The sequence below is a fragment of the Cetorhinus maximus genome, chromosome 5 (assembly GCF_964194155.1).
Source record: "Cetorhinus maximus chromosome 5, sCetMax3.hap1.1, whole genome shotgun sequence".
Lineage (NCBI taxonomy): Eukaryota > Metazoa > Chordata > Chondrichthyes > Lamniformes > Cetorhinidae > Cetorhinus > Cetorhinus maximus.
The window spans coordinates 114931230-114957994 of NC_135883.1; the positions used below are offsets into that span (position 1 = coordinate 114931230).

The window sequence follows — 26765 nt, forward strand, 5'->3', positions numbered from 1 at the left end:
CAGAGGAGGCTTACTAGATTGATACCTGGAATGAGTGAGTTGTCTTATGAGGAAAGGTTGAATAGACTGGCTTGTTTCCACTGGAATTTAGAAGAGTCAGGGGTGACTTGATTGACGTGTATAAGATCCTGAACAATATTGACAAGGTGGATGTGGAAAAAACGTTTTCTCTTGGGTGAGTCCAGAACTAGAGGGCACTGTTTTAAAATTAGGGGTCACCCTTACAGGACAGAGATGAGGATAATTTTTTTCTCTCAGGGGGTAGTGCGACTTTGGAACTCTGCCTCAGGAGGTGGTGGAAGCAGGGTCATTGAATATTTTTAACGCAGAGGTAAATAGATTCTTGTTAGGCAAGAGAATCAAAGGTTATCGGGGATAGATGGGAATGTAGAATTTGAAATACAAACAGATCAGTCACGATCTTATTGAATGGCGGAGCAGGCTGGAGGGCCGTATGGCCTACTTTTGCTCCTATTTCGTATGTTTGTACCTACTGTCAGTGAAAACTGCTGTGTGATTATTTACTTGATTGTTGCAAAGTAGACGGGGGCTGGGTCCTCTGTAATCCTTTTGGGAAATGTACTATCTGATGTGAAATTGAAGGGCCTGGGTTTGATTGCTGGTCTCTGTTGGATTATATCTAATCCTAGCGGGACAACAGGAGATGCTTCTTCACGTAGCCTCAGCCAGAGTTGCAGCTCCTGACCACATTCCAGTGAACCCAGCTGGATGTGAAATGTATCTGGATGTTGAGTGAGGACAGGATCAGGCCTAACTGTTATGCCCACACTAGTGAATATCCCATTGAAATTTACTGACATGGATTACACAAAGAATAGCTGTTCGAATGGCATATCGAATCACCTGCTTATATAGAGGCCAGAAGGGAACAGAAGGTGGACATTTTGAACTTTCCTACGTTGAAGATCCATAGACCATTGGTGCCAAACAATCTGTTTCCGTGCTGCAAATGCTATGTCTAAATTCCTTGGGATGTTTTATTATGTTAAAGGTGCTATATAAATAGAAGCAGTTATTGTAAATTCTATGCCAGTGAATTAAACTATCTTATCTCAGTATACAACTGTGTAACAATATTTGGCCATCGAGCTTTTCTATGTAGTTATAAAGTTGGCATTTCTACTTGTGCAAAGAAAGCATGGGCTGCAACAACTTTCTCACTAAACACTATGGCCAGGATTTTCCTGCCCAGTCGCAGGAGATTCTGCAGCCCAGCCAAAAGCCCATTGACTTTTGACAGGATGGGACAATCCCAGTGGCGGGCGGGCCCAGAAAATCCCACCCTGTGTATGTTTCTTTGCTGATAACCATTTCACAGTCAGGTCCTCTGGTCTTGTATGAACAAATGCTTGATCTAGAAGGTTTAATTCCAGCTTGTAATGCACTCCCTTACTGTGGGTGATAAAAATCATTTTTAAACAAGCAAATTAAGTGTCATGTGAATGGCCACAGAATATATAACACATTCAGCTAAACATTGTGCAAAATGCAAATCCTGAAGGTAAGGGGGAACCTATCATCCTCTTCGAAACAGGTTCACAAGATAGGGAGCTTTTCATTTGTCCGTAGGAGAACTGTGCTGCCTGAGTATGACTTGGGGTTTGGAGTGTCTGCATCGCTTCTTGAATGAAGTGGTCATGCTGGAAATAATAAAACTGGGTTTGAATTGAGTGTGTGATTGTGCAAGACACCTGTGCAAAGGAAAGACAGGTTAGCATTTCAGGTGTCTACCTTTCATCAAAAGAAAGATGTCTGACCTTCATCAGGCAGTTCTGATTGAGATGCTCACTCGAGGCATTAATTTGTTTCACTTTGCAGGTGCTGACTGATGTGTTTGGCTCTTTTTTTTATTTTGTTTCCAGTGAAATATTTAAACTTCTGAATTCAGAATGATAAATCATTGCTGTCAACTGTTACTGAAGAGGTTCCACCCCAAAAGAAAGTGACAAAAGTAAATGCAATCAAGAGCTTGTTCTTTGTCATAGCAGAGAATTCACAACTGGGGCAATATTTTGCTCTGATTTCATAGCTCAGCAGCTAATCCCCTGTGGTCTTACATGAACAGCAGTTTTACCTACACCATAAAGACTGCCACAGGATTGTCAGCAGGAGCCCCTTGCTTGTCAATCAGAAATTCCTGTGCTCCAAAATCAAGCAGTAAATTTAGTGGATTAAAAGATAGCAGCAGACAGATTAGTTTTATAAAGATCTGGCTGTAAACATCAAGTCTGACAATCTCACAATGCAATATTCAGCAAACTATGATAATACGAGGATGAGGCTCTCCTTTCAAGTGAAATCTGTTCAAATACGTAAGAATGGATGAACAAAGTTTTTTTTCTCCCCCAGAATATATTATTAGTAGATGCATTTGAAAATAGATTCCAGTGGAAAATGGTGTTCCCAGAAAAAAAATGCAAAATCTGTGAAAATGATGTGTCATCCCAGTGAAAGGGGGATTTATTTCACCCTTTGCCTCAATCACGTTACTCATTTAAAATCTTAAGGGGAACAATGCTTCATCTGGATTGTCAGAAGCATAACCTGGGCTGCAGTTCAAAAGTTCCAACTTGCCTGCTAAGTAAGATAAGTGATTTATGGCACCTCATAATTTGCTAACTCTCTCATTCACTCAAACTGACATGATCTCTGCCTCCAGGAGTTTTTATACAAACTTGTGGCACTCAGGCAGAATATAGTAACACATGCAAAGTTTGTTGCAGGATGTCATGCTTTGCCATATCAACAAGAAGCAAGCACACATTACAGGGCAGGCTTGACCATAACTCAAGTATTTCAGAAACATGCAGTAACATATGAATCAGATTTTCTTTTACAATCGCAATAAAGATCTGATAAAAATGTGTCACCAAGTCTAGGAGTTCAGCCAATGTTTGACCAAACAGAATGACCAAACGTGCGCACACATAGGGATGTGTAACACTAATATTGGTTCCAGTTATTGATGAGACTTCCTGACAAAGAGTAATCGATGCATGGTTATAATGCTCTGTTTGTCATGCCTGACTCTCGTCTTTGCTCCTGGCAATCCTTCTGGGATTCATCCATCCATCCATGTGTCTTCTGGTGCCTTTTATAGTTGTCCCAGTGTCCAGTGGTGTACTCACACTGGGGACATTTGAACGGTTTCTCACCTGTGTGCCTCAGCATGTGGCGTTTGAGATTCATGCTCTGGTTGCAGCTGTAGTTGCAGATGTTGCACTTAAATGGCTTGTCGCCAGAGTGGATGCGTTCATGTCGCTTTAAGTTAGCCATGTTGCCGCAGGCATAGTTGCACCGATCGCACTTGAAGGGCTTCTCGCCAGTATGAATGCGGATGTGCCTCTTGAGGTTGTCGAGATGTGCTGAAGCATAGTCGCAGTGCGAGCATTTATATGGCTTTTCACCACTATGTGTTTTCATGTGCCTCACCAGGTGATTGGAATACTGAGAGACAAAAGTACACAGCTTGCAAGGGAAAACCTTGTCGACTTTTCCTGGGCTGGTTTGCCTTCCCCCCATGTCCTCTTCCTCACCCTCATCCCCTAATTCCTGGGTCAAGCCATCAAAGACACACCTTGGACACAGCTGGCTGACCAAACTATTCTCCTGCGCGCAGTCGTCCAGCACCATGCCACACTGTTGACAAGTGAAAGGAAGCAAAAGTTCCGGGAGGGAGTCAGATTCCTCCTCTCCATCCTCTGTGTCCAGTAGGCTTCCAGGTTCATCGGCATTCTTCAGCAAGTCGGACACATCGGAGTCTGCAAATAAAATGAAGTACTGTCAGTGATTCCCTTCACCAGCAAAATTGTACTGAACCTTCCCAGAGAAAGACCTTTACACTTAAACATGGTTGTGACTACACTAAATTCTGATCTTAAACCATAAAGTTTTTCTCCAGTTGTGTTCTCTGATCTACTGACCAACAACTTATATTTCTGTAGCGCCTTTAAAATAATGAAACATCCCACGGCACTTCACAGAAACATTATAAAACAAAGTATGATACCGATCTATACAAGCGGATATAGGTTAGATGACTAAAAGCTTGATCAAAGAGGTAGGTATTAAAGAGTGAATTAAAGGAGGAAGGCGAGGTAGAGAGGCAGAGGGATATAGGGAGGGGAATTCCAGATTTGGGGTCTGGACAACAGAAAGTACGACCAGCAAGTGGAACAATTAACATTGGGAACACACAAGAGGTCAAAATTAGAGAAGCACAGATATCAAAGAGGGTTATGAGATTGGGGGAGATTACAGGGATAGGTAGGGGCAAGGCCATGGAGTGATTTGAAAACAAGATGAGAATTTTAAAATCAGGACCAGACCCAATGTCGGTCAGTGAGCACAGAGGTTATAGGGACTTGCTGCAAGTTTAGAAACAAGTTGCAGAGTTTTGGATGACCCCAGATTTTATGGAGAGTAGAACATGGGAGGTCAGCCAGTTGGAATGCTGAGTCAAATGAAGCCAGGAATGAGAGTTTCAGAAGCACATGAGCTAAGAGAGGAGCGAAGTTACACATGTTACGGAGGTGGAAATAGGCAGTTTTAGTGATGGCATGACATGAGGTTAAAAGCTCATCTTAGCATCAAACGTGACACCAAGGCCAGAATATTACGCTGGGCTTGCGGGCGTGCACCCGACACGCCCAAGTGTGAAATGATGCGCGATGACGTCGGGCATGCATCCCGACATCATTGCACAGTCTCGCGATGTTTCGTTCGGCGGGCGCGCGTTGGAGTCGGCTGCGTGCCCGCTGATAATTAAAAGGCCTATTTAAGCCGTTATCAACCTCATTAACTTGAAATTTATGCCGCCCGTCCAACCTAACGGTTGGCGGGCAGGCGAAAAGGCCAAGCGGCCTTTACATTTTTTAGGAAACCTCATCCACGAGCAGGATGAGGTTTCCTAAAGCTAATACACATTAAATAAAAACATTATTTTGGAATTGAAAACATGTCCCATCTCATGTGACAGAGCCACATGAGGGAACATGTTTTATTAAATTTTTACTGTCTTTGTTAATTTTATTAAAAAGCGCTTCAATCTCCCTGAGGCAGCTCTGTGCCTCAGAGAAATTGAAGCGCTCTTTCTTGGCGCATGCGTGAACTGCGCGCTAGGCCCGCCTCTCCCTCCTCCCCCACTAGTACAGGCAGCGTTCAGCGCTACCGCTCGTGATCCACGCAGGGTGGGCTTTAATTGGCCCGCCGTGTGAAATCGCGGTGCGGAGCCGATCGCGGGCGGCGGCCAGCTTCCCGACCGCCCCTGCCCACCCCTGCCGAGCCCGCCCAACAAGGGAAAAATTCTGACCCAAGGTTGCGAACAGGACTGGTCTAATTTCAGACTGTAGCCAGGGAGAGTGACGGAGTCGGCAGCTATGGAACAGAGTTTGGGATTGATGAAAGCCAGTTTGCTACTATGATATGGGAGGGATTCAAACACGGAATTCCAGGAAAGATGGGAACAGATTTGGGAGGCGACAGTGCCTTCAAGTGCTATGGAGAAGAAAGGGAGGTTGCAGATGGGATGGTAGTTTGCAAGGTGATGGGGTAATGGGTTGTTTTTTTTTTGAGGAGAGGGGTGATGACAGCAGATTTAAAGAAGAAAGGGACAACACCTGAAGAGAGAGAACTGTTTACACAGAGGGGCCAGGAGGGAGATTGGTTGATCAGAAGCTTATTGCGAATAGGATAGAGAGAACAGGAGGTGGGTCTCATGGACAAGGTGAGCTCAGGAAGGGCATGAGAGGAGATAGGAAAGAAACTGGAGAAAGATGTGAGTTCAGGGCTAGGGTCAGTGCGGGGGGTAGCATTGAAGGATGTTTGATAGGCTGTGCTTTTGGAAGGGAGGGATGTGGCAGAAGCAAATGATCAGATGAGAATAAAATGGGACTTCAAATATTTATGGTGGTTTGTGACATTAGCAGCAGCAGGTTTATATAATATTTAAGCTTTTTGCTATTCTCAATCTCATGTGGAATTGATGAGTTATGTGTTAACATAAAAGGGAGAACTTTCTCCCTGTCGGGCAGGTTGGTTGGGAGCAGGTGCGGGCGGGCGGGCGTGCAGCTGATCGCCGCCCGCGATAGGTTCTGCCCTGCCATTTTACGTGGGTGGGCCAATTAAGGCCTGCCCAGCGTGACACACAGCCGGTAGCGGTCTCAGTACTACCTGTGCGGGCGGGGAGGGGAAGAGGGAGCGTTGGAGCCTATGCTCTTTCGCGCATGCCCGTGAAAGAGCGCAGAAATCTCCCTGAGGCACAGAGCAGCCTCGGGGAGATTAAGTTCATATTGAAATATTTAAATAAAGAGAGGTAAAAATTATTTAGACATGTCCCTTCATGTGACAGTGTCATATGAGCTGGGACATGTTTATGAAATGTGAATTAATTATTTATAGATTTTATTAAACCTTCAGGAAACCTCATCCCGCCCGCGGATGAGATTTCCTGAAAAATGCGAAGGCTGCTTGGGCTCTTTGCCTGCTCACCAACGTTAAGGTTGGATGGGCAGCATTGATAATTAGTTTAATTGGTCTTAACAGGCCTTTGACAGTGCTGTGGGTGTGCAGCTGCCTCCAGCACGCGCCTGCCGAATGAAGGATCTGAATGTTGCGCGGTGACGTTGGGACACACGCCTGACGTCGCCGCGTGTTATTTTATGCGTCGGCGTGCGGGGCCCAACCCCGCATGCCAACATGAAAATTCTCCTCCGAATAACTCACAGTACAATGATAATGATCTGTGCCTGTTCTCCTTTTCCAGTTCATCAAGAACATTAGCATGATGGTTTAATTATGTTATGACTTCATAATTATCCCATCTCTTTTTATTACCAATCACATTGTCTTAGTAATCATTTCTTGGTCATCAGATTACCAAAAATTACTTTTCCAACTTCAATGGGATATCAACTCCTAACTCCAACAGTGTGTTATACATCCACACCAGACCCACACAGGTAATCAAGGGCAAACTGCCAGAGTTCCCATCAGCCTGAAATCCAATTTATGATAAAGCCTGATAATTAACAGTTTTGGCCTACATAAGCTAGGGCTCCTGAGAAATCAAGTGTCAAGTTTTAGTAGATACATGAGTATCAGACCTCAACCAATGCAAGTTTCACACCGAAAGCAATTGTTGCTTTTGTCTCAGTCGTATTATATTGCTTCTACAAATGTGAAATAGTTCAACACTTATACCGAACTCGCAATAGGTTATGAGGTAATTTAAAGTTATACAGAGAGAGGAAGTTTTTGAGGCCTGAAGTGAGAAGAAAGATACTGGTGTTTGTAGAATTGGATCCCAGTGAAAGTCGATGCCTTTGGCAGGATAAAACAGGATTTTTAAAAATAATGAGCAAAGGCTCTTTCATATATGAATTATATTTCTGTGTACAGTGCCCTGAAAGATGGCAGTTTTTACTTTATATTTGAATAGAACTCCCTGCTAAATCCAGATTATTTACAAACTTTTAATGTGCAAAATACACTGTGTATTTCCACATAGTTTCTCTCTATTGTTCTTAATCTCTGGAAATCACCTGTGCAGATCAAACTACATCAACTCTGTTGGTGCTTCAGGTGGCAGATAGCATTTTATAGAAACAGTATTTGAATGTTTCCAGTGAAAGAGAATTGCGATAATATAATAAAGATATGGGCACCAGCCAAAAGTTCAGTTATAATGAGAGGCACAGAGTGATGGTTGGTGGCAAGAAGAACTTCATTTCAGTCAGTAATTTTTGAATGAAGGCACAAAAATTAATGGCACACAATTTGCTGTTCAGTGATGGTTTATGAGTCATTTGATAATATTAACAGGTAAAGGAAGCTGAAATTCAGTGAGAACTGGTGTAAACCTTTAATAAACTCAACTCCATTTCTTTGCAGGTGCTCATGCCGTACTGCTTAGTGCTGGTCACTCGCCAGGAGAATCACAGTCAGCAATTGAAAATGCATTTAACTTCGTCATATGCAGAAATTAAATAGTATGAACCAAAAAAGAGTATCGTGGCAGGCATATCAACATGTCAATGGCAAGATGTAAGCTTCCATTCAAAGAGGAGCTAAGTTGATAGATGTGTGAAAAACGGGAGATTTTAGCATAATTTTATATGAGAGTGAATTTTATGGCTCCCCAATGGCATATTTGAAGGTGGGGGTCATGTAAAATAAAACAGGTGACCAGCCTACCACCTTCCCACCCAGCCCCAAACTGCCCCCCATATTATGGGAGTGTGGGCAGGTAAGCCTTCAGGCATCCTGCCCGCCCTTAGGTCTATGAGGCCCTTAAGCGGTAATTAATTAAATAGGGGCCTCATTCTGCCTCTACCACAATTTTTCGGTCTGCAAGGGAAGGCAGGAGCAAGATGAGCAGTGTTGACAGCAATGGCTGCTGTGAGATAAGGGGAGTGCCTCCTTTAAGGGGGGTCCACTGTGCCACTAAGATGGTACTCCCTACGCCTTTGACCCTCCCTCCTGCCCTCTCTAGCTTGGCTCCCCGCCCCCGCTACCCCCTTACTGGGGTCTTCCAGCTGCGGCACCCAAATATCCAGACTTACCCGAAGTCCAGGAGGCATCTGTTCTTCTTTATGGAGGTTAGTTGCAGTCCCAGCAGTGACCACTACAGTCTTCTGGCGCTGCTGGTACTACAGAGCTGCCAGCCAATCAGATTGACTGGCAGCTCTCTAGGGTGAGACATCTTGTCCCTGAGGGGTGAAGTGTCAGTCTGCACTAATGAAGGTTGCCCCCAGTGTATTATGGCTTTGGGGCAGCCAGATTTCATGTCTGTGAGGTGCTGACCAACTTTTAGGTCGGGGGATGGGAGGGGGCGGTAATATGTCCCCCCATTGCTGTATTTAAAGTGGCCAACTGTCAGCATTTTGCACACATGTCATTGTTTCTGGCCTCCATTCACTCGAGGTCCCAAAAACTCCCCTTTTCTAAGTAATTTTAAATCAACTCATAACGTACTGCTGGTTATCACTTCTTCATAAGCGTTGAAACATTGCACATTTACAGAGGACAAATGATACATTGCATTCATTAGTCCAGTGTCAATGTCACCTGAAAATATTTTCTTGGCATAAACAGTCCAACTCTGACTAACCTATTTATTTTGTTGTTCATTGTCTGTTACCCTTTATTTTTTTTAAAAGAACGCTCATTATTTCAATAGCTGCTGATTGCAAAAGTTCAGTATTCGTCCAAATTGTGGATTGCATTGGGAGAAAGAGACTGAGTGAGGAGGCTGAATATATGATGTTGGTTGCCAGAAACAGTTCAGGAGTTGATGCTCTTTAATTACTGTCTGAGGAATCCCGGCAGATCTCAATTTGACCCAGGGTGGTGGTAGGGTGAGGGACATTAACTAAAGGCAAAAAGATGATACTCATAGACATGTATGTATATGCAGGGCACACAATGAGTTAAGAAAATTCACAAACGTTTTGTAATAAAGTTTTAGTTAACTTAATTTGGGAGGATATGTAAGCCTCCATGGTCCAAAATCATTTTCCCTTCCCCTCCGCTCCCCTTTCCCAATAATAGAAAAAAAGGAAAATCCTTGCATTTACATCACAGAATCACAGAATTGTTACAGTGCAGAAGGAGGCCATTTGGCCTATCGTGTCTGCACCGGCTCTCTGAACGAGCAGCTCACATAGTTCCATTCTCCCACCTTCTCCCTGTAATCCTGCACACATTCTTCCTTTTCAAATAACAAGTCTAATTCCCTTTTGAATGCTTCAATTGAACCTGCCCCCACCACACTCTCAGACAGAGCATTCCAGACCCTAACCATGCACTGCATGTGAAAGCTTTCCCATATCAGCACTGCTTCTTTTACTAATTACTTTAAATCTGTCCCCTCTCGTTCTAGATCCTTTCACAAGTGCGAACAGTTTCTCCCTATCTTTCCAGACCCCTCATGACTTTGAATATGTCTATCAAATCTCCTCTCAGCCTCCTTTTCTCTAAGGAAATCAGTCCTACCTTCTCCAATCTACCTTCATAACTTCAGGAACCATTTTTGGGAATCTTTTCTGCACTCTCTATAATGTCTTCATATCCTTCCTGAACTGTGAGGCCCAGAACTGGACACAATACTTCAGCTGAAGCTGAACTAGTGACTTATACAAGTTCAACATAACCTCCTTGCTCTTGTACTCTATGTCCCATTAATAAAACCTAGGATACCGTATGATTTATTAACCGCACTCCCAACCCTGTCCTGCCACTTTCAGTGACTTATGCACATATATATCCAGGTCCTTCTGCTCCCGCACCCCTTTAGAATTGTATCCCCTATTTTATACTGTCTCTCTATATTCTTTCAACCAAAGTGAATCACTTCACATTTCTCCGCATTGAACTTCATCTGCCACCTGTCCGCCCACTCCACCAACTTGTCTACATCCTTTTGAAATTCTACACTGTCCTCCTCACAGTTCACAATGCTTCAGAGTTTTGTATCATCCACAAACTTTGAAATTGTGCCCTGTACAGCATGATCTAGGTCATTAATATATATCAGGAAAAGCAAATGTCCCAACACTAACCCTGGGGGAACTCCACTACAAACCTTCCTCCAGCCTGAAAAACATCCATTAACCATCACTCTCTGTTTCCTGCCACTCATCCAATTTCATATCCATGTTGCTTCTGTCCTTTTTATTCCATGAGCTATAACTTTGCTCACTAGTCTGTTGTGCGGCACTGTATCAAATGCCTTTTGGAAGTCCATGTACACAATATCAACAGCATTGCCCTCATTAACCCTCTCTGTTCTCTCTTCAAAAAACTCCTGCAAGTCAGTTAAACATGATTTTCCCTTAAGAAATCCATGCTGCCTTTCCTTAATTAGCCCGCATGTGTCCATGTGACTATTAACTTTGTCCCGAATTATTGCTTGTAGGACTTTCCCCATCAATGCAGTTAAACTGACTGGCTTGCAGTTGCTGGGCTTATCGATACACTCTTTTTTGAAGAAGGGTGTAAGGGTGTAACATTTCCAATTCTCCAGCCCTCTGGTGCCACCCCTGAGTCTAAGGAAGACTGAATAATTATGGCCAGTGGCTCTGCAATTTCCACTCTCACTTCTTGCAGAATCCTTGGGTGCATCTTATCAACTTATGAGACAAATATTGGCATTAAAACACATGGACAGATACGGACAGGCAACCAAAAGCTTGATAAAAGAGGTAGGTTTTAAAGGAGGGGAGGAAGGCAAAGAGCTTTAAGCAGGGAATTCCAGAGATAGGGCTGAGGTAGCTGAAGCTACAGCTGCCAAAGAGCGATTGAAATTGGGGTTGCAAAAGAGGTCAGAATTGGAGGGATGCTGAGATCCAGAAAGGGAGCTACACTTTTATCTGTGGGAGGGATCATATGCTTTCTTTTGATTTTGCTCTTTGCAAACCGAAGGATAACTTCCCAAATTTTTCCCTCTCCACCCTGAAGTGAGTTGCAAATCTTATTAGTGTAAATTGGTGGTGAAGGTTTGTGTTTGCTTTATTTTACATAGAGCATCAAAATCACTCAACTCGGTAGGAGAGAAAAAGAGTATCAGATATTGTCAAGAATCAAAAAGTCTGTGCAGTCACTTTGCTTTCAGACAGAGCTGGTACCTGGGAAAACTAGAAAGAGACTCATCTGAAAACTCTACTTTTATAGCCACCAAATTGGCCATCAGGAGAGTTTCAGAATGATGGATACAATATAAAAGCAAAATACTGCGGATGCTGGAAAGCTCTGAAGAAGAGTCATAGGGACTCGAAACGTTAACTCAGTTTTTCTCTCCACAGAAGCTGTTAGGTCTGCTGAGTTTTTCCAGCATTTTCTGTTTTTGCTTGTGATAGATACAATATGTTATCCCGTGAATGATTTTGGTGCAGTTTATGTGATGGTTTTTTTTAAAAATTAGTATTTCTTTTAAATAAAATTAAGTTACCTACTGTGACTTTTCTAGAATCCTATCAATGTTGTAAAGGCACAGCTGGCAACAAATTTGGATTTAACCTGTTTCTCAATGGCCTAAGCACTTCGAGTCAGCTGCACTTCTCCTTCTAATGTAGAAATTTGCAGGTCTAAATTTGCATCCCACAATCCTGCATGTTATTATCCAAATGTTCTTCACCAGTAGAATTCCCATTTATAACTTTCATGACTCATAGAAGCAAAGCATAAACATCCATATTGAGACAGATCAGAATCAAGTTTGGGCTGCATCCTTAACTGTTTGTACAACACATATCTATTGCTGATCTTGCTTAGTTACCAAAATGTAAACAATATTTTAAAAAGCTTAGTTAGAATTCTGACATGACCCACAATTTTGTAGACTGCACTCAAGCAAAAAGAGCTAAATGAAATGACACATTAGCCATTCCCTGAGTTAGGCACACCTTGAGATACTTGCATTGTACAGTAAAGGTTCACTAGATTGGGCGTGGGAATGAGAGGGTTGGCCTGTGGTGAGAGGCTGGGCAAATTGAGTCTATATCCTCTGGAGCTTAGAAGATTGAAAGGTGATCTCATTTAAACATACAAGATTGTGAAGGGACTTCATAGGGATGGCACTGAGAGGTTGTTTTCCCTGGCTGGGGAATGTAGAACATGTGGTCACAGTCTCAGCATAAGACGGTGGGGAAGGGGTGGGGTGCGGTGATCATTTAGGACAGGGTTGAGGAGAGATTTCTTCACTCAATCAGTTGTGAATCTTTGAAATTCTCCACGCCAGAGGGTTGTGGACGCTCCATCGTTGAAGGCTAAGATTTTTAGTCTCTCTGGGAATCAAGGGATATGAAGAGCAGGCAGGAAATTGGAGTTAAAACTTAAGATCAGCCATGACCTTATTGAATGGCGGAGCAGGCTCAGTGTATTTCTATTGTTGTTTGGATTTCCAGCATCCGCAGTTTTTTGTTTTTATCTCAGTGAGCCATATGGTCTAATCCTATTTCTTATGTTCTTATGAGATGTTTCTCTTTCCACACTAATAGCACCAGACCATGGAATCAACCCTAACTCATCATTCCCTACACTGTTGTGTTGACAAAGAGGAATGTACTTTTGGAATGAAAAGTCAGTGCCTACAAAATACTGGAAATGACGTCAAATGTTTTAAAGAATTGTAATATGGCCAATTTCATTTTACAATTGAAGGAACCATTGATCAAATTACCTGAACTGACTTTACGTAGGTATGAAATAAAAACAAACATTAAAAATTCTGAAGAAGGGTCATACAGACTCGAAACATTAACTCTTTCTCTCTCTCCACAGATGCTGTCTGACCTGCTGAGTTTTTCCAGCAATTTTTGTTTTTGTTTTTGTTTCAGATTTCCAGCATCCAGAGTATTTTGCTTTTAGCTTTATGTAGGTATGCTAGGTTCTCTGAAATTCTCATGATTATCTTTGGGAACATGTCTTGTCCCGCCAGGGGTTTTATCCAGAATTTTACTGCATTGCTGTATGTTGTCCCAAATCATTACTAAAAGGCCTGAAATCTGATGTAATAAAAAAAAACAAATTCCAGCTTCCATTAAGGAGTGAGATTGACTATAGGCTATTGTTCAGGGCTGTTTTTCAGTAGTCCTATGTTTTCTTGAGTTGTCAATTTTTATGGCTATATCAGCTTTTTAAAAACTTGTTTGTCAGCTTTTCCAAGTTTAGTAGGTTGGCATATATATAGTTAGGTCTGAGTTTTTATCCTTGCTGCAGGTAGCGGGAGTTTGGAAAATTCCCGGTTCGGAGAAAGTACCCACAAAGGTCTTCAATGCCGGGGTACAGATGTGGGATGCAATTGAGCCAACTGACCCGGGTAGAAGTTCAGGGGCTGCCACAGGGGCTGCCAGGTGCTGAGGCGGGCTGTTTAAAATTTCCACCTGAGTGCTGTGAGACTTCATCCCAGTTAAAATAAAAACACAAAGGCACTCCAGCCCTCACCCTTCAAACCTCCTCACACTCCTCATGCCCATCCATGCTGCCTCATGCCCCCACGCCATGCTATACTCCCTACCCACCCCAATGCCCCCTCACACCCTCTATGTCAAGCTATGGCACTCCACCCACCCCCAGGGCCTCCCATGCCACACATGCTAAGCTATGGTTCTTCTATGCCCATTGATTCATTATATGCTGAATAAAACCAGTGAACCATATAGTGACAGTAGGATGTGTAAAAAAAAACTTTTAAAAAGTCATTGATTCATTACTATAGCAGCAGCCAGGAAGTGTGACTTGGTCTGTCATGGGAAGACCCATGGAAGAATTCGTTCAGTGGAATGACCACTTGAGAACAAGCATCTGCACGCGGGTCTTACTAAGCAACTTGCATTGTGAATATATACTATTGCTTAGTGGGTTAATAAAGGTTCTCCACGTAAAGTGGAAATTGTATCCAAAGTTGTTTCATGTCATATCATTTCATGTCATATCATTTCATATCATGTTTCATGTATGGGGTCTGGACTTTATAGGGTAGTGAGACCCCCTGTTTAAGAGTCCTGCAGATTTCTGGTGACCATGAAGGTAAAGAAATGGCAAAATGGACTTTGGATGGGTTTGTCACAAAATGCATGGCAGGGAAATTGCCTCTAAAACAGAGGTGGGTACAGGTTATCCTGGCAGGGGATGAACAGGTAGACAGGGCTGCACAACAGGGGCCCCCTTGTAGGCGTGCCTTGGGAACAGCAGTTTGGCATATCAGCAGCAGAGTAGGAGGTATGTGGTTAAGGCAGTAAAACTCAAGCACAAGTTGGACGAGAGAGATCAGAAGCTAAGTGATTGTGAAGCAGTTGTGAAGAAGGTAACCTGAAACAGGGTAATGAAAGATTTGAGCTGGACAGGGAACAGTGGTTAACTAAGTGTCTGAGAGTCAGCATCAGGTGTAATTGCAGAAGGGAATAGTACGTACGGTGGGGCCATCCCCAGAATCCCCGGAAGCTAAGAAAAAATAGGATGAGTATTTTTCACCCACCTGTGAGGCAGGATATTTGCCTCCGGCAGCTGGACAGCATAGGGAAACCCTGGAAGGGGGGTGCGGTGTGGGAGTTAGGGTTGCTGTATATAAAAAAATTAGAAGCAGTTGAAGGAAAAGGGAATCAAAACCACTAACATAATTTGTTCATCTAGCTTGCTTGTATTTTGAGTTCTACCTTAGGTTTTAAGATGTTAAGGCAAATGTTGCAAGAATGGAGAATGCAAAGGAAGTTTCTGATAATAATGTATGTGTGTAAGTTTTAATGTGTTATTTAGCACTTTGAGCTCATTATAGTCACATTTCTAGGCTGCATGGAAATATGAAAGTGTGCATGTGATTATTGAGTGTGTCTGTGTCAGTTTAATATTATGTAAACTTAAGCTGTGGCTCTGTGAGGAGCAATTAGTGTTGGGATTTTATGGTGTTAATTTATCTCTTCCAGATAAAAGAAAGGTTGAGGGGAAATGTAAGCTGGCTGTAGTGTTCTGTCTCTTTTGACACTGTGGCTGCAGAGATTGACGTTTTACCAAGCTGCAAAGACAAAGCACTGATTGCGCTGTTCTTTTGTGCAAAAGCAGCCTTCCTTTTGCATTGTGTTAAATATGCTAAGTTTTTTCTTGGCAATTAACTTTGTTTTGAGCTTTTAATTATAGGCACTTTAGAAGTTTAAGGAAAGAAGACAAGTAATGTAATCTGTGACCGGGACTTTCTGTGCCCACTGGCTTCGGGCGAGTTTGGTGGCGTGAGCAGATAAATATGGCAGGAATGCCAAAAATTGGTTTCACGGCATTGTGAAACCAGTTTGCGATTGTCCACTCCACCCGCCGATGGTGGGCTGCATTTCCCGCCATCAGACGTCGGGAATCTCATTGTAATACATCAGCATATCATTATAAGGCTGGTCTGTTGGAATCATTCCCTCCCACCCACCCCGACATGTTTCACAACAGCACATAAAACACACTGCATTTGGTGGGCTGCACTTTGGGGGGAATTTGGAGGTGACTGCACATTAACGTTGCAGAGCGCTCGCCCGGGTCACCTGTTGGACTTCAAGGTTGAGACGTGTTGGGGGAGAGGGCAAGGGTTGCCCTGTGGTTGAGGCAACTTGGGGGTGGGGGCAAGGGCTGCCCTGCAGTTGAGGTGACTTGGGGGGGTGGGGGCAAGGGCTGCCCTGCAGTTGAGGCGACTTGAGGTGGGGTGCAAGGGCTGACTTGAGGTTGAAGGTATTGCAGAAGCATGTGCAGGGTAGGGGAGAGGGGGTGTGGGCAAGAGAAGCGGCCATGCATTAGGGACACCTTCTATAAAGTGACCATTCCTCTGCAGCTGAGGCAGTTCAGATGCAGCCACATTGATATGATTGGAGTCAGGTCTCTAGCTTCTCTGCCCACTCAAGCAATGCAGAGGCATGAAAGTGCCACCAAGTGCTCCAGGGCTTTTCACCCCTCGGGCACAGACTGCAAACTAATGAGTGTTTTAGTGGACTGCAGAACAGTTGGACAACTGGGCACATTGTACAATCTCCTTGCTAAAGCTGGCCATGGAGCAGTCACTGCTGGAGGCGCTCACAGCCCCTTCCAATGTCATCATCCCGGTTTGGACCAGTGCCCCCATGGGTCAAGCTAACAGTGCAGCCTTGCAGCACAGGTTAGGAGAATGCCTGTGCCTGAGCTGAGAGCACTGCATGCAGTCCAGTGGGCAAAGCTGCCGTCAATCAATCAGGTGGAGTGGGACAAAGGAAGTTGGGGTTTTGGGAAGCCATGCAGAGCACTAAACTCTGGCCATCCAAGTGGTAGTCAGCAGTCTCCGGGATGCATTAAAGGGCCTTCAGATTTAACCAAGACAGGTTCTAAGTACACCCAAGCTAACCCATGCATCTCTCTCTTTCATCCTGCAGGAGGAGTACATCAGGATCATGGAGCCCGGTGAACTAGCTGTATGCCTCATGGCCTACAGAGAGTGAAGACAATGGAGAAGAGAGCGACTGAGGTGCCTGGCTGTGCAGAGGGAGGAGAAGCACCCTCAGGAAGAAGGGGCGGCTGGGGCTCCAGCACACGCCACCGAAGAGCCACAGTGAGCCGTTGTCGGTCAGCACCTAACTAAACCCAGGGTCTATAGACGCCACCTTTCATTCCTGCAGATGAGCGAGAACCAGTGTCGTCGAAGACTGCACATGTCTAGGGAACTGGTCAGTGACATCTGCCAGCTGCTGCAGGATTTGGTGCCAGGGGAACATGAACGGCATCCACTGCCAGTGGCTGTGAAAGTGACCGCGGTGCTCAATTTTTACACCAGTGGCTCCTTTCATGGCTCCACAGGTGACCTCTGTGGGACATCACAAGCCTCCACCCACAAATGTATCCATGAGGTCATGGATGCCATCTTTGCGAGGGCACACAACTTTGTGCATTTTGCCCAGGACCAGGACAGCCAGGATACAATTGGATTTGCCCAGATCTCAGGTTTCCCACAGGTACTGCACTCATGTGGCGCTCAGATCTCGTCGCAACACATGGTCAACTATGCTTACTGTAAGGGATTCCATTTGCTGAATGTGCAGCTGGTGTGCAACCACCACAAACACATACTGCAGGTCTGCGCATGGTTTCCAGGGAATGTGCACAACTCCTACGTTCTCAGTCAGTCACAGATCCCTGAAGTCTTCCAGAGTGCACAGAAGCTGCAGGGATGTCTCCTCAGGGACAAGGGCAACCCACAGAGGAAGTGGCTAATGGCACCTGTATGGCGGCCTCAAACTGCAGCAGAGCGAAGGTATAATGAGGCTCAAGCTGCAGCTCGCATGAGTGGAGCAAACCATCGGGATGTTGAAAATGAGGTTCCAGTGCCTGCATCACTCTCGTGCAGCCCTGCAATATAGTCCACATAGGGTGTCATGCATCATTGTTGCCCCCTGCGCCCTTTGCAGCCTGGCGCTGCAATGGGGAGAGGAGATGGCTGAGGAGGAGATGGAGGAGCTGGAGGTCTCCGATGAGGAGGACGCAGATGGGGATGAGGGTGAGGAGGTCCTCAAAGACGACGATGATGGGGATGAGGCCCTTGAAACTGACAAGACGAGGCAGGCACTCATAGCTGCTAGATTTGTGGAGGCTGATGATGACATGCAGTGAGGAGATCCTCACCTTGCATCTATGAACATTTGACTCCAGTCTGGCTTATGGCAGCGCACATACCCTCTGTGAGAATGCTCTTGTCATGGAGACGCAGTGGAGGCCCTAATAGTCACCCGATTACAGGAGGATGATGACATGCAGTGAGGACACTCCATAAATCTTCACATAGCCTCTGAGAATATTTGACTCTTGTCTGGCTGAGGGCAGCTCATTTGTGCTCTGTGATCAGTGTCATATCATAGAGACGCAGCCATGAAACTTTAAAAGCATCTGATCCTTTGTCAGCCTTCAACACCTGACCCCTTCAGGAGCACAGCGTCACTGGTCACAGATGCTGAAGAGGTGGGGACCAGCCCCACCTTAAAGGTGCTGAGAGCACACAGAGAGAATGACGGAACTCTGTGATGCCTGCCCACAACATTCTGGCAGCAATGACAAGCACCATCGAGTTGCAGGCATCAGTAATGTGTCCAGGGAGTGTGAGGCAGGACCATCACTTTGGTCTAAACGCCGCACAAAGCACAGGGAAGAGGCCCTGGACTGAGACACCTGTCTTTATCTTGTGTAGGAAGGTTTCAGATCTGAATGACACAAACACTGCTCATCAGAACAAGGAGCCATAGGCAGGGAGACATTCTTGGGAATTTATTAACAAACTGAATATCATGTACAAGTGATTAACACCCATGCCCAGGCTGCGCAACTGCATCTTTTTAACTTTCCTAACCCTGCTGCAACGTCTTGATGCTCCCCCGACATCCAAAGCAGAGGTGGAGGCAGCCTACTGACTGCTATGCCCTGTCAATGGTGACCTTTAGGCGTCCTCTAAAGGGCCACAACCTGGAGGGTCTCAGCCTTCTTTCAGGGTCCTGCTTGTGGCAGTGGCACCCTCCTTGAGCTGTGGAGCTAGAACTGCTGGAGTCACAGGAAGAGTGGATTCAGTTGGGCTGGACATTACCAGAGTCACTTGGGTGGATGGCCCCAGGATGTGATCTTCCTCTCTATGGGTGCCCAACGGCCTCTGGCTGACTCCTTGAGGAGCAAGTGTAGCTGAAGTGAGAGCGAGCTGCCCCGCACCCCTCTCGCATACATACTGTTGGAGGCCAACTATGGCATCAGCGATCGAGTTCAGCATGTGCAGCAGTGCAGGAGCAACGTCCAAGATTCTATTCTCCATGGCACCACCATCTTACCAGTGTTGACCTCAGTGCATTGGAACCCTGGCGCTATCCCTTCAGACTGAAGGCAAACGGTCTCTTCCATCGTGCCTTGCAATCTGAGGAGTGCAGCAGACATCCCTTCCTGATGTTCCCGAGTTTGCCATTGCAGTTCCTGCAACTGGGGTATGGCCGAATTCAGAGGCTCGTCATCTGACTGAGACTCAGCAAATTTCTGACCTCCAGCAGTCCTCTCAGTGCCGGACACCTGGGAAGTCCCTCCCACCGCCTGCTGTGGATTAGAAAGTGTGCTGTGCTCACCAGATAGTGTGGCTACTCTAAAGCTACGTCCCACCGAAATGTGTGTCTCTGCACTGGTGGAGGGTGTGGATGAGCGCTGTGATGGGATTTCAAGGTGGGTGCCTCCGGATTCCTCTTCAGAGGTTTCCTCGGGGCTTGATTGGAGGCCGTGGGTCATGACCTCTGTCAGTTGTTTCCCAGATGTGCCTGCAGAAGCAAGGGAAGATAATTAGTGCATGGCAGTGGCCTGTGAAACAGGACACATCACTCACAGCATGGTCGTCTGATGGATGTTACACTGCTGGATCCTCACTTGGTAGAGCGCCACTGCCTCACCGCCAGCTCAAGCACAATCCAGATCCTCGCCAGTCAGTTGGATGGCTCTGTTTTCAAAATCCATGCGGATCTTGATTTCAGGCATTCCTCCACCAATGTGCGACCTCTCCCTGTTGTTGTGTGCCAGCTTGTCCTGCATGAATAAAGATGGAGAGTGTAAGCAGAATGCCTACCAGGCCAGATGATCAGTATTCCTGGCATGTGTGGGTGTTGAGTGGTCCCATGGACGGGATGAGGACAATGAAGGTGTGTGAGAGAGTAAATGGTGATGTCCCTTTAACTGACAGTGAGTGAGGGCCCTGTGGATGTGTGATGTGTTTGTGAGTGTTTGAGTTGAGAGCGATGAGAAGAGTGACTTACCCTGGCGGAATGGAGGAGATCATCATTCATCCTCTTGCGGCACTGGGTGACTGTCCTTTTTTGCAGCACATTGGCGCTGACCACCACTGCCACCACCTCCCAAACTGGATTAGTGAGGTTGCTGCCCATCCTGCAGCCAGAGTGGGGGTAGAGGACATCCCAGCCAGCCTCCACTGCGCCCAAAAAGTGCTCGAGGAATGCGTCATTGAACCTGGGGGCTGCAATCATTTTGCCTTTCGGGGCCATGTCTTCTTCTTTGCAGCAGTCATGGGCTGGAAGCTCTGAGAGGTGTGCGGATGGCTACGCTTTAAATATGGCGCCTGGCATGATGAAACGGCAAGATGATGGAGTGGCAGACGAATGAGAGCCCACCCGCCATGGAAATGGCATGTTTCCTGGGAATGCATAATTAATATGGCAGGTTTGGGACGATACGGCATGAAAAGCCGCCATTGTTTTACCTGCCCTTAATGCAAATCTCGGATGATTCCGCCCTGTGCTGCTATTTTTCTCTGCTTGTGTGTGGAATAAATGGATTTTGTTTTCTTGTGTGAATGATTATTGTGTTTTTCAAGCTTTGGCGTTTTTCATCCCAAAATTTGCGATTTTGTGGTTGTAGTTTCAGTACTTCAAGTTTAACAAAAGGAAAGGGTAACTAATAAAGTAACTTGTTCAAGTTATGAACCTGGGGTCATGATTACTGGCCAGAGTCATGATTCCAGGATATTTTGATAAACATGTGGGAATTCTAATTTGGATTCGAATTCACACATGTGAGACCAGGGTCGCTTTTAACATTTGATCGTGTAAATTGGAATCAGGTTGGAGGCCTTTTCCAAAAGTTAAAGGGTTCTTTTTTGTTGGGGGAACCATTGGAGTTCTTGCACTGAAATAGTTGGGCCAAGGAATTTGTAAAAATTTAAAACGTTTTTTTTTCAGATGATAACAGGCTGAACTGGTTTGTGGCTACTCGCGGGATGCATTTTGTTCCTTGATTTAAATAAAAGAGGGGGAGAGAAAAGGGAGAGCTTGGAATTTTGAAACAATACTGAGCAGAACATTCTGCAGAACGCTCTGCAATCTGACAAAGTTGTAGGAAAAAATATATATCACAAGAGTTTGAGACCAAACAAAAAGTCTAAAGGGAGAGATTCAGATATTTACTTTATTAGAAAAAAACCCAGTTCCAACTCTAGCCACAGCATATGCCAATGCCTTTCTTTCACTTTTTTTTTAATAAAAGGGGTTTGGTAATGGCATCACTAGTCCATATAAGGGCTTTTGTCTCACCCTCTTTCAAAACTGCAGGAATGGCGCAGAAGTGACCAGGTGATAGTGCAAAAACTGAGGGGCTGGGTGTGTTTGATGTCCCTACAGCATAGCCTACACAACGGTGTATGTGGTATAGTTGCCCAAGCAGGTAAAATGGTGCTATGTTAGCCAGATGAAGTTAGCAATGTCCCAAACCAAGGTGCCTCGCCAACAGGAAACTCTTGTGTGCATGGTGGGCCAAATCATGACAATAGTGTGGGATTGTGAGGAGCCCCTACAAATCCCACAACAGGGTGATGATGATAATGGTGGTGATCGTATAAATGATGCAAATGCAAACCCACTATCACCCGTGAGACCCCAGCTACAGCTAAGATGGTCTTTGAGGTGGAATTAGGCCATGAGAGCTTCTGGTCACGATCTCCACTCTAGTATCACCACCTACATACATCCCAACACCACCCCTCCCACTCCACCACCCAGAGGAAAGAGCGGGGAAGTATAAAGAAAATCAGCAAGGAAGCTTGAATATGTGTATATATAACCAAGATTGCATAAAGTAATAAGTAACAATAATATGCCTGTGACCAAATCTGCTCACGGGGCAAAATATTGTTTTGTTTTCTGTTTTACAGGAAATGTTAATCTTAATGATAGCTGTGTTTAGAGAAGGAGGTGAAGGATATTGAACCACGACAGTATGGCCAGGATTTTCCCGTTGGTGAGCCGGAGGTGGGGCCCACTCGCCGAAGCGTAAAATGACGCGCGGTGACGTTGGGCGGAACTCCCGGCGTCACCGCGCCCCATTTAAGTTTTCGGGTAGACGGGGGCTCAGCAGAATCAGCTGTGCGCCCGCCGACCTGTCAATGGCCAATTGAGGCCATTGACAAAGTCGTTTAACTAATTAATGGACCTGCCCGTCCAACCTTAAGGTTAGCGGGCAAGCCAGGAGCCCTGTCGGGCATTAGAAAAAGCATGAAACCTCATCCATGGACGGGATGAGGTTTCATGTAGGTTTTTAAAAATTTAATTAATGTTTTTTAAAAAGTTATAGACATGTCCCAACTCATGTGACAGTGTCACATGAGGGGACATGTCAGGGAATTATTTTTTTCTATTTTTAATATTTTTGACAGTAGAGCTGATCTCCCTGAGGCAGCACTTAGCCTCAGGGAGTTGAGTGCGCTCTTTCGTGCGCATTCGTGAAAAAGCACACTCTCAGGTTTAGGGACTCCCCTGCGCCCGCACAGGGAGTGCATAGTGCTTCCGTGCAGATGTCACGTTGGGTGGGCCTTAATTGGCTCGCCCATGTAAAATGGCGGTGCGCCTCCAATTGGGGGTGCCGTTCGGAGGCACGCCCGCACTTCACCTTCCCCCCCAGTGGGGGGAAAATCCTGCCCTATAAATTTGTTCTGATCCAGAGAGATCATAACAAACACCCAGTAGTGACATTCCATGGTGCATGATTATTCGGCTCCAGTTGCTCCCCTATTGCACATGTGGCAACCCTAAGCCCACAAATCTGACACTCACCAGTTTTTGGGAGGAGGTCAAGTGTAAATACCCCAAGTCACAAATCAATTTTTCCAACCAGAAGCTATCCTGAAGCTATCCGGAAACAAGCCACAATAAAAAGAATATTCCCTCCATTAATTGGGGTGGTATACTTTGTTTCTGCTGTTCTGTTTTGTTTTGGCAGCATTGTAAGGGAAGTGGCATGTCCTGTATCAGCATGTCATGTTCATAACTTAATAAACATAAACTGTGCTCAGTGTGGAATCTTTTGGAACTAACTTTTTTAAATGGATGGTCTGCACAAGTTGGCCACCGAGAGTCATCTGATTTGGCTGTGGATTCAAAAACTGTCACACTGTCTCAAAAGGGCAAAATAACACATTCCAGACTAGAGGTGTCACTACCCATCTCCTGAAACCATACAAAAAGGTATTTCCTGACTTGAATGGGTCATTCTGAAAAAAGGTGGTGACTGTATCAAACCCCCAGGGTGAACGTCTACAAACAATAGTCCAGGCTGTGGCTAATCAATGTAAGGCCAACACCATATTTAGAAAGGAGCCGTGAGAAACCACAAGGTAGGATAGCCATGTTGGTCTCCCTATTCTGTCCTGAAGTGCTGTCTGCAAAAAGACACGACAACAACTCAACAACTGCAGAAACAGCAGCATCAGAAAGGGCAGCAACACCTGTGCCTTAAGAAGTGGAAATAGTAACATCATAAGGTCTCCAAGCTTGTCCCCTTTCAAGTCCGCCGATACAGCAAACTGACCTCCTGGTAACAGGACTAAAAGTAACCAACTTTGTGACCAGCTGAAAGTCCATCCCTTCAAGAGAATTCTCCAATGTCTCTGGTATATGCTTTTGGCAATTGAATTCACCTAACTACAGTTCAGAAGTGAAAAAGTTCACCTTCCTCAGGCCCATAACGGGTGGTTTCCAAGATGAGCCAATCTAAATTATGAAGTATTCTTTTGTTTATAACTTGTAAAAGTGCACTAATCTCTTGAACTGTATTTTCCTCAACTGTGTGTGTGTGTGTGTGTGCGTGCGCGCGCATGCAATGGGTGAGTGAGTGACATAGATTTAGATTTTAGGAGTGAACATGTGATTAAATAATCCTCTTTATTTAAACTCATGGAAAGCTTGCTGCTAGCCATTCAAATTATCTACACTCTCAGGGGTTAAAAAACACACCCCTCTTCCTTCTCAAAAAAAACACATGGATTATGCACAGTAAGGGAAGAGGACAGTGGTTTCATTTCTCTCTCATCCTGGTCTGCAAAGGAAGTTTAAGAAAGACAGGCATTGCTACTTTTGTTCTGTAGCATACACTCTACAATATCAACATTCCATTCCATGTTGCAAGCGCGACTGAATATCTTAAAGTGGTTGTTAATCTAGCTCTGTCTATTATGAACAACCGAAGGAACCTGCTGTTTGATTCAATCAGCCAATCATAATAAACAGAGTACAGTCTGTACTCAACTAGCCCGCGAATGCAAAACCCGAAAAAAAATGTCTACTGTTAAATGTGATTCAGTGATTGGGCAACACTTGCTATCCTAAGTGCGCTAACAGCCGCATTAACAATCACTTTGAGATAATCAGCTGAGCTTGTAATGCAGCTTTTTTACACTTGCCCAAAGCGACATACATTCATACACAGCGACACGTTCTTTACAAACAAAAGGAATATGTTCAAAACAAAAACAAAAATACCTGGAAAAACTCAGCAGGTCTGGCAGCATCTGCGGAGTTAACGTTTCGAGTCCAAATGACCCTTCAACAGAACTAAGTAAAAATAGAAGACAGGTGAAATATAAGCTGGTTTAAGGGGGGGGTGGGACAAGTAGAGCTGGATAGAGGTGATAGGTGGAGATAACCAAAAGATGTCACAGACAAAAGGACAAAGAGGGGCTGAAGGTGGTGATATTATCTGAGGAATGTGCTAATTAAGGGTAGAAAGCAAGACAAGCAAGGTACAGATAGCCCTAGTGGGGGTGGGGTGGGGTGAAGGAATCAAAAAAGGCTAAAAGGTAGAGATAAAACAATGAATGGAAATACATTTAAAAATAATGGAAGTAGGTGGGAAAAGAAAAATCTATATAAATTATTGGAAAAAAAGGCGGGGTAAATCGGAAAGGGGGTGGGGATGGAGGAGAGAGTTCATGATCTAAAATTGTTGAACTCAATATTCAGTCCGGAAGGCTGTAAAGTGCCTAGTCGGAAGACGAGGTGCTGTTCCTCCAGTTTACGTTGAACCTCACTGGAACAATGCAGCAAGCCAAGGATGGACATGTGGGCCTGAGAGCAGGGTGGAGTGTTGAAATGGCAAGCAACAGGGAGGTCTGGGTAATGCTTGCGGACGGACCGAAGGTGTTCTGCAAAGCGGTCACCCAGTCTGCGTTTGGTCTCTCCAATGTAGAGGAAACTGCATTGGGAGCAACGAATGCAGTAGACTAAGTTGAGGGAAGTGCAAGTGAAATGCTGCTTCACGTGAAAGGACTGTTTGGGCCCTTGGACGGTGAGGAGAGGGGAAGTAAAGGGGCAAGTGTTACACCTTCTGCAGTTGCATGGGAAGGTGCCATGGGAGAGGGTTGAGGTGTAGGGGGTGATGGAGGAGTGGACCAGGGTGTCCCAGAGGGAACAATCCCTGTGGAATGCCGCCAGGGGGGGTGAAGGGAAGATGTGTTTGGTGGTGTCATAAGCTGCAGTAGGTGGAAATGGCGGAGGATGATCCATTGAATGCGGAGGCTGGTGGGGTGATAAGTGAGGACAAGGGGGACCCTATCATGTTTCTGGGAGGGAGAAGAAGATGTGAGGGCAGATGCGCGGGAGATGGGCTGGACACGGTTCAGGGCCCTGTCAACCACCGTGGGTGGAAAACCTCGGTTAGGGAAGAAGGAGGACATGTCAGAGGAACTGTTTTTGAAAGTGGCATCATCAGAACAGATGCGACGGAAGCGAAGGAACTGAGAGAATGGGATGGAGTCTTTACAGGAAGCGGGGTGTGAGGAGCTGTAGTCGAGGTAGCTGTGGGAGTCGGTAGGCTTGTATTGGATATTGGTGGACAGTCTATCACCAGAAATTGAGACAGAGAGGTCAAGGAAGGGAAGGGAAATGTCAGAGATGGACCATGTGAAAATGATGGAGGGGTGGAAATTGGAAGCAAAATTAATAAAGTTTTCCAGGTCCAGACGAGGGCATGAAGCAGCACTGAAGTAATCATCGATGTACCGGAGAAAGAGTTGTGGGAGGGGGCCGGAGTAGGACTGGAACAAGGAATGTTCCACATACCCCATAAAGAGACAGGCATAACTGGGGCCCATGCGGGTACCCATAGCCACACCTTTTACTTGGAGAAAGTGAGAGGAGTTTAAGGAGAAATTGTTCAGTGTGAGAACAAGTTCAGCCAGACGGAGGAGAGTAGTGGTGGATGGGGATTGTTCGGGCCTCTGTTCGAGGAAGAAGCAGAGAGCCATCAGACCATCCCGGTGGGGGATGGAGGTGTAGAGGGATTGGACGTCCATGGTGAAGAGGAGGCGGTTGGGGCCAGGGAACTGGAAATTGTTGGTATAATGTAGGGTGTCAGAGGAATCACGGATGTAGGTGGGAAGGGACTGGACAAGGGGAGAGAGAATGGAGTCAAGATAGCAAGAAATGAGTTCCGTGGGGCAGGAACAGGCTGACACG

The 26765-nt window shown here is 45.3% G+C and overlaps 1 protein-coding gene across 1 annotated transcript in view; it reads right to left on the reverse strand.

The window, feature by feature from the left end:
* Nucleotides 1-2671: 2671 nt before the first annotated feature.
* LOC144681129 (uncharacterized) overlaps nt 2672-26765 on the reverse strand; it is a 117426-nt gene continuing 93332 nt past the window's right edge. Inside the window, exon 5 of the mRNA XM_078542858.1 lies at nt 2672-3782. Coding sequence (XP_078398984.1) covers nt 3022-3782 — 761 coding nt within the window. The 3' untranslated portion in view covers nt 2672-3021. The remainder of the gene's footprint in view (nt 3783-26765) is intronic.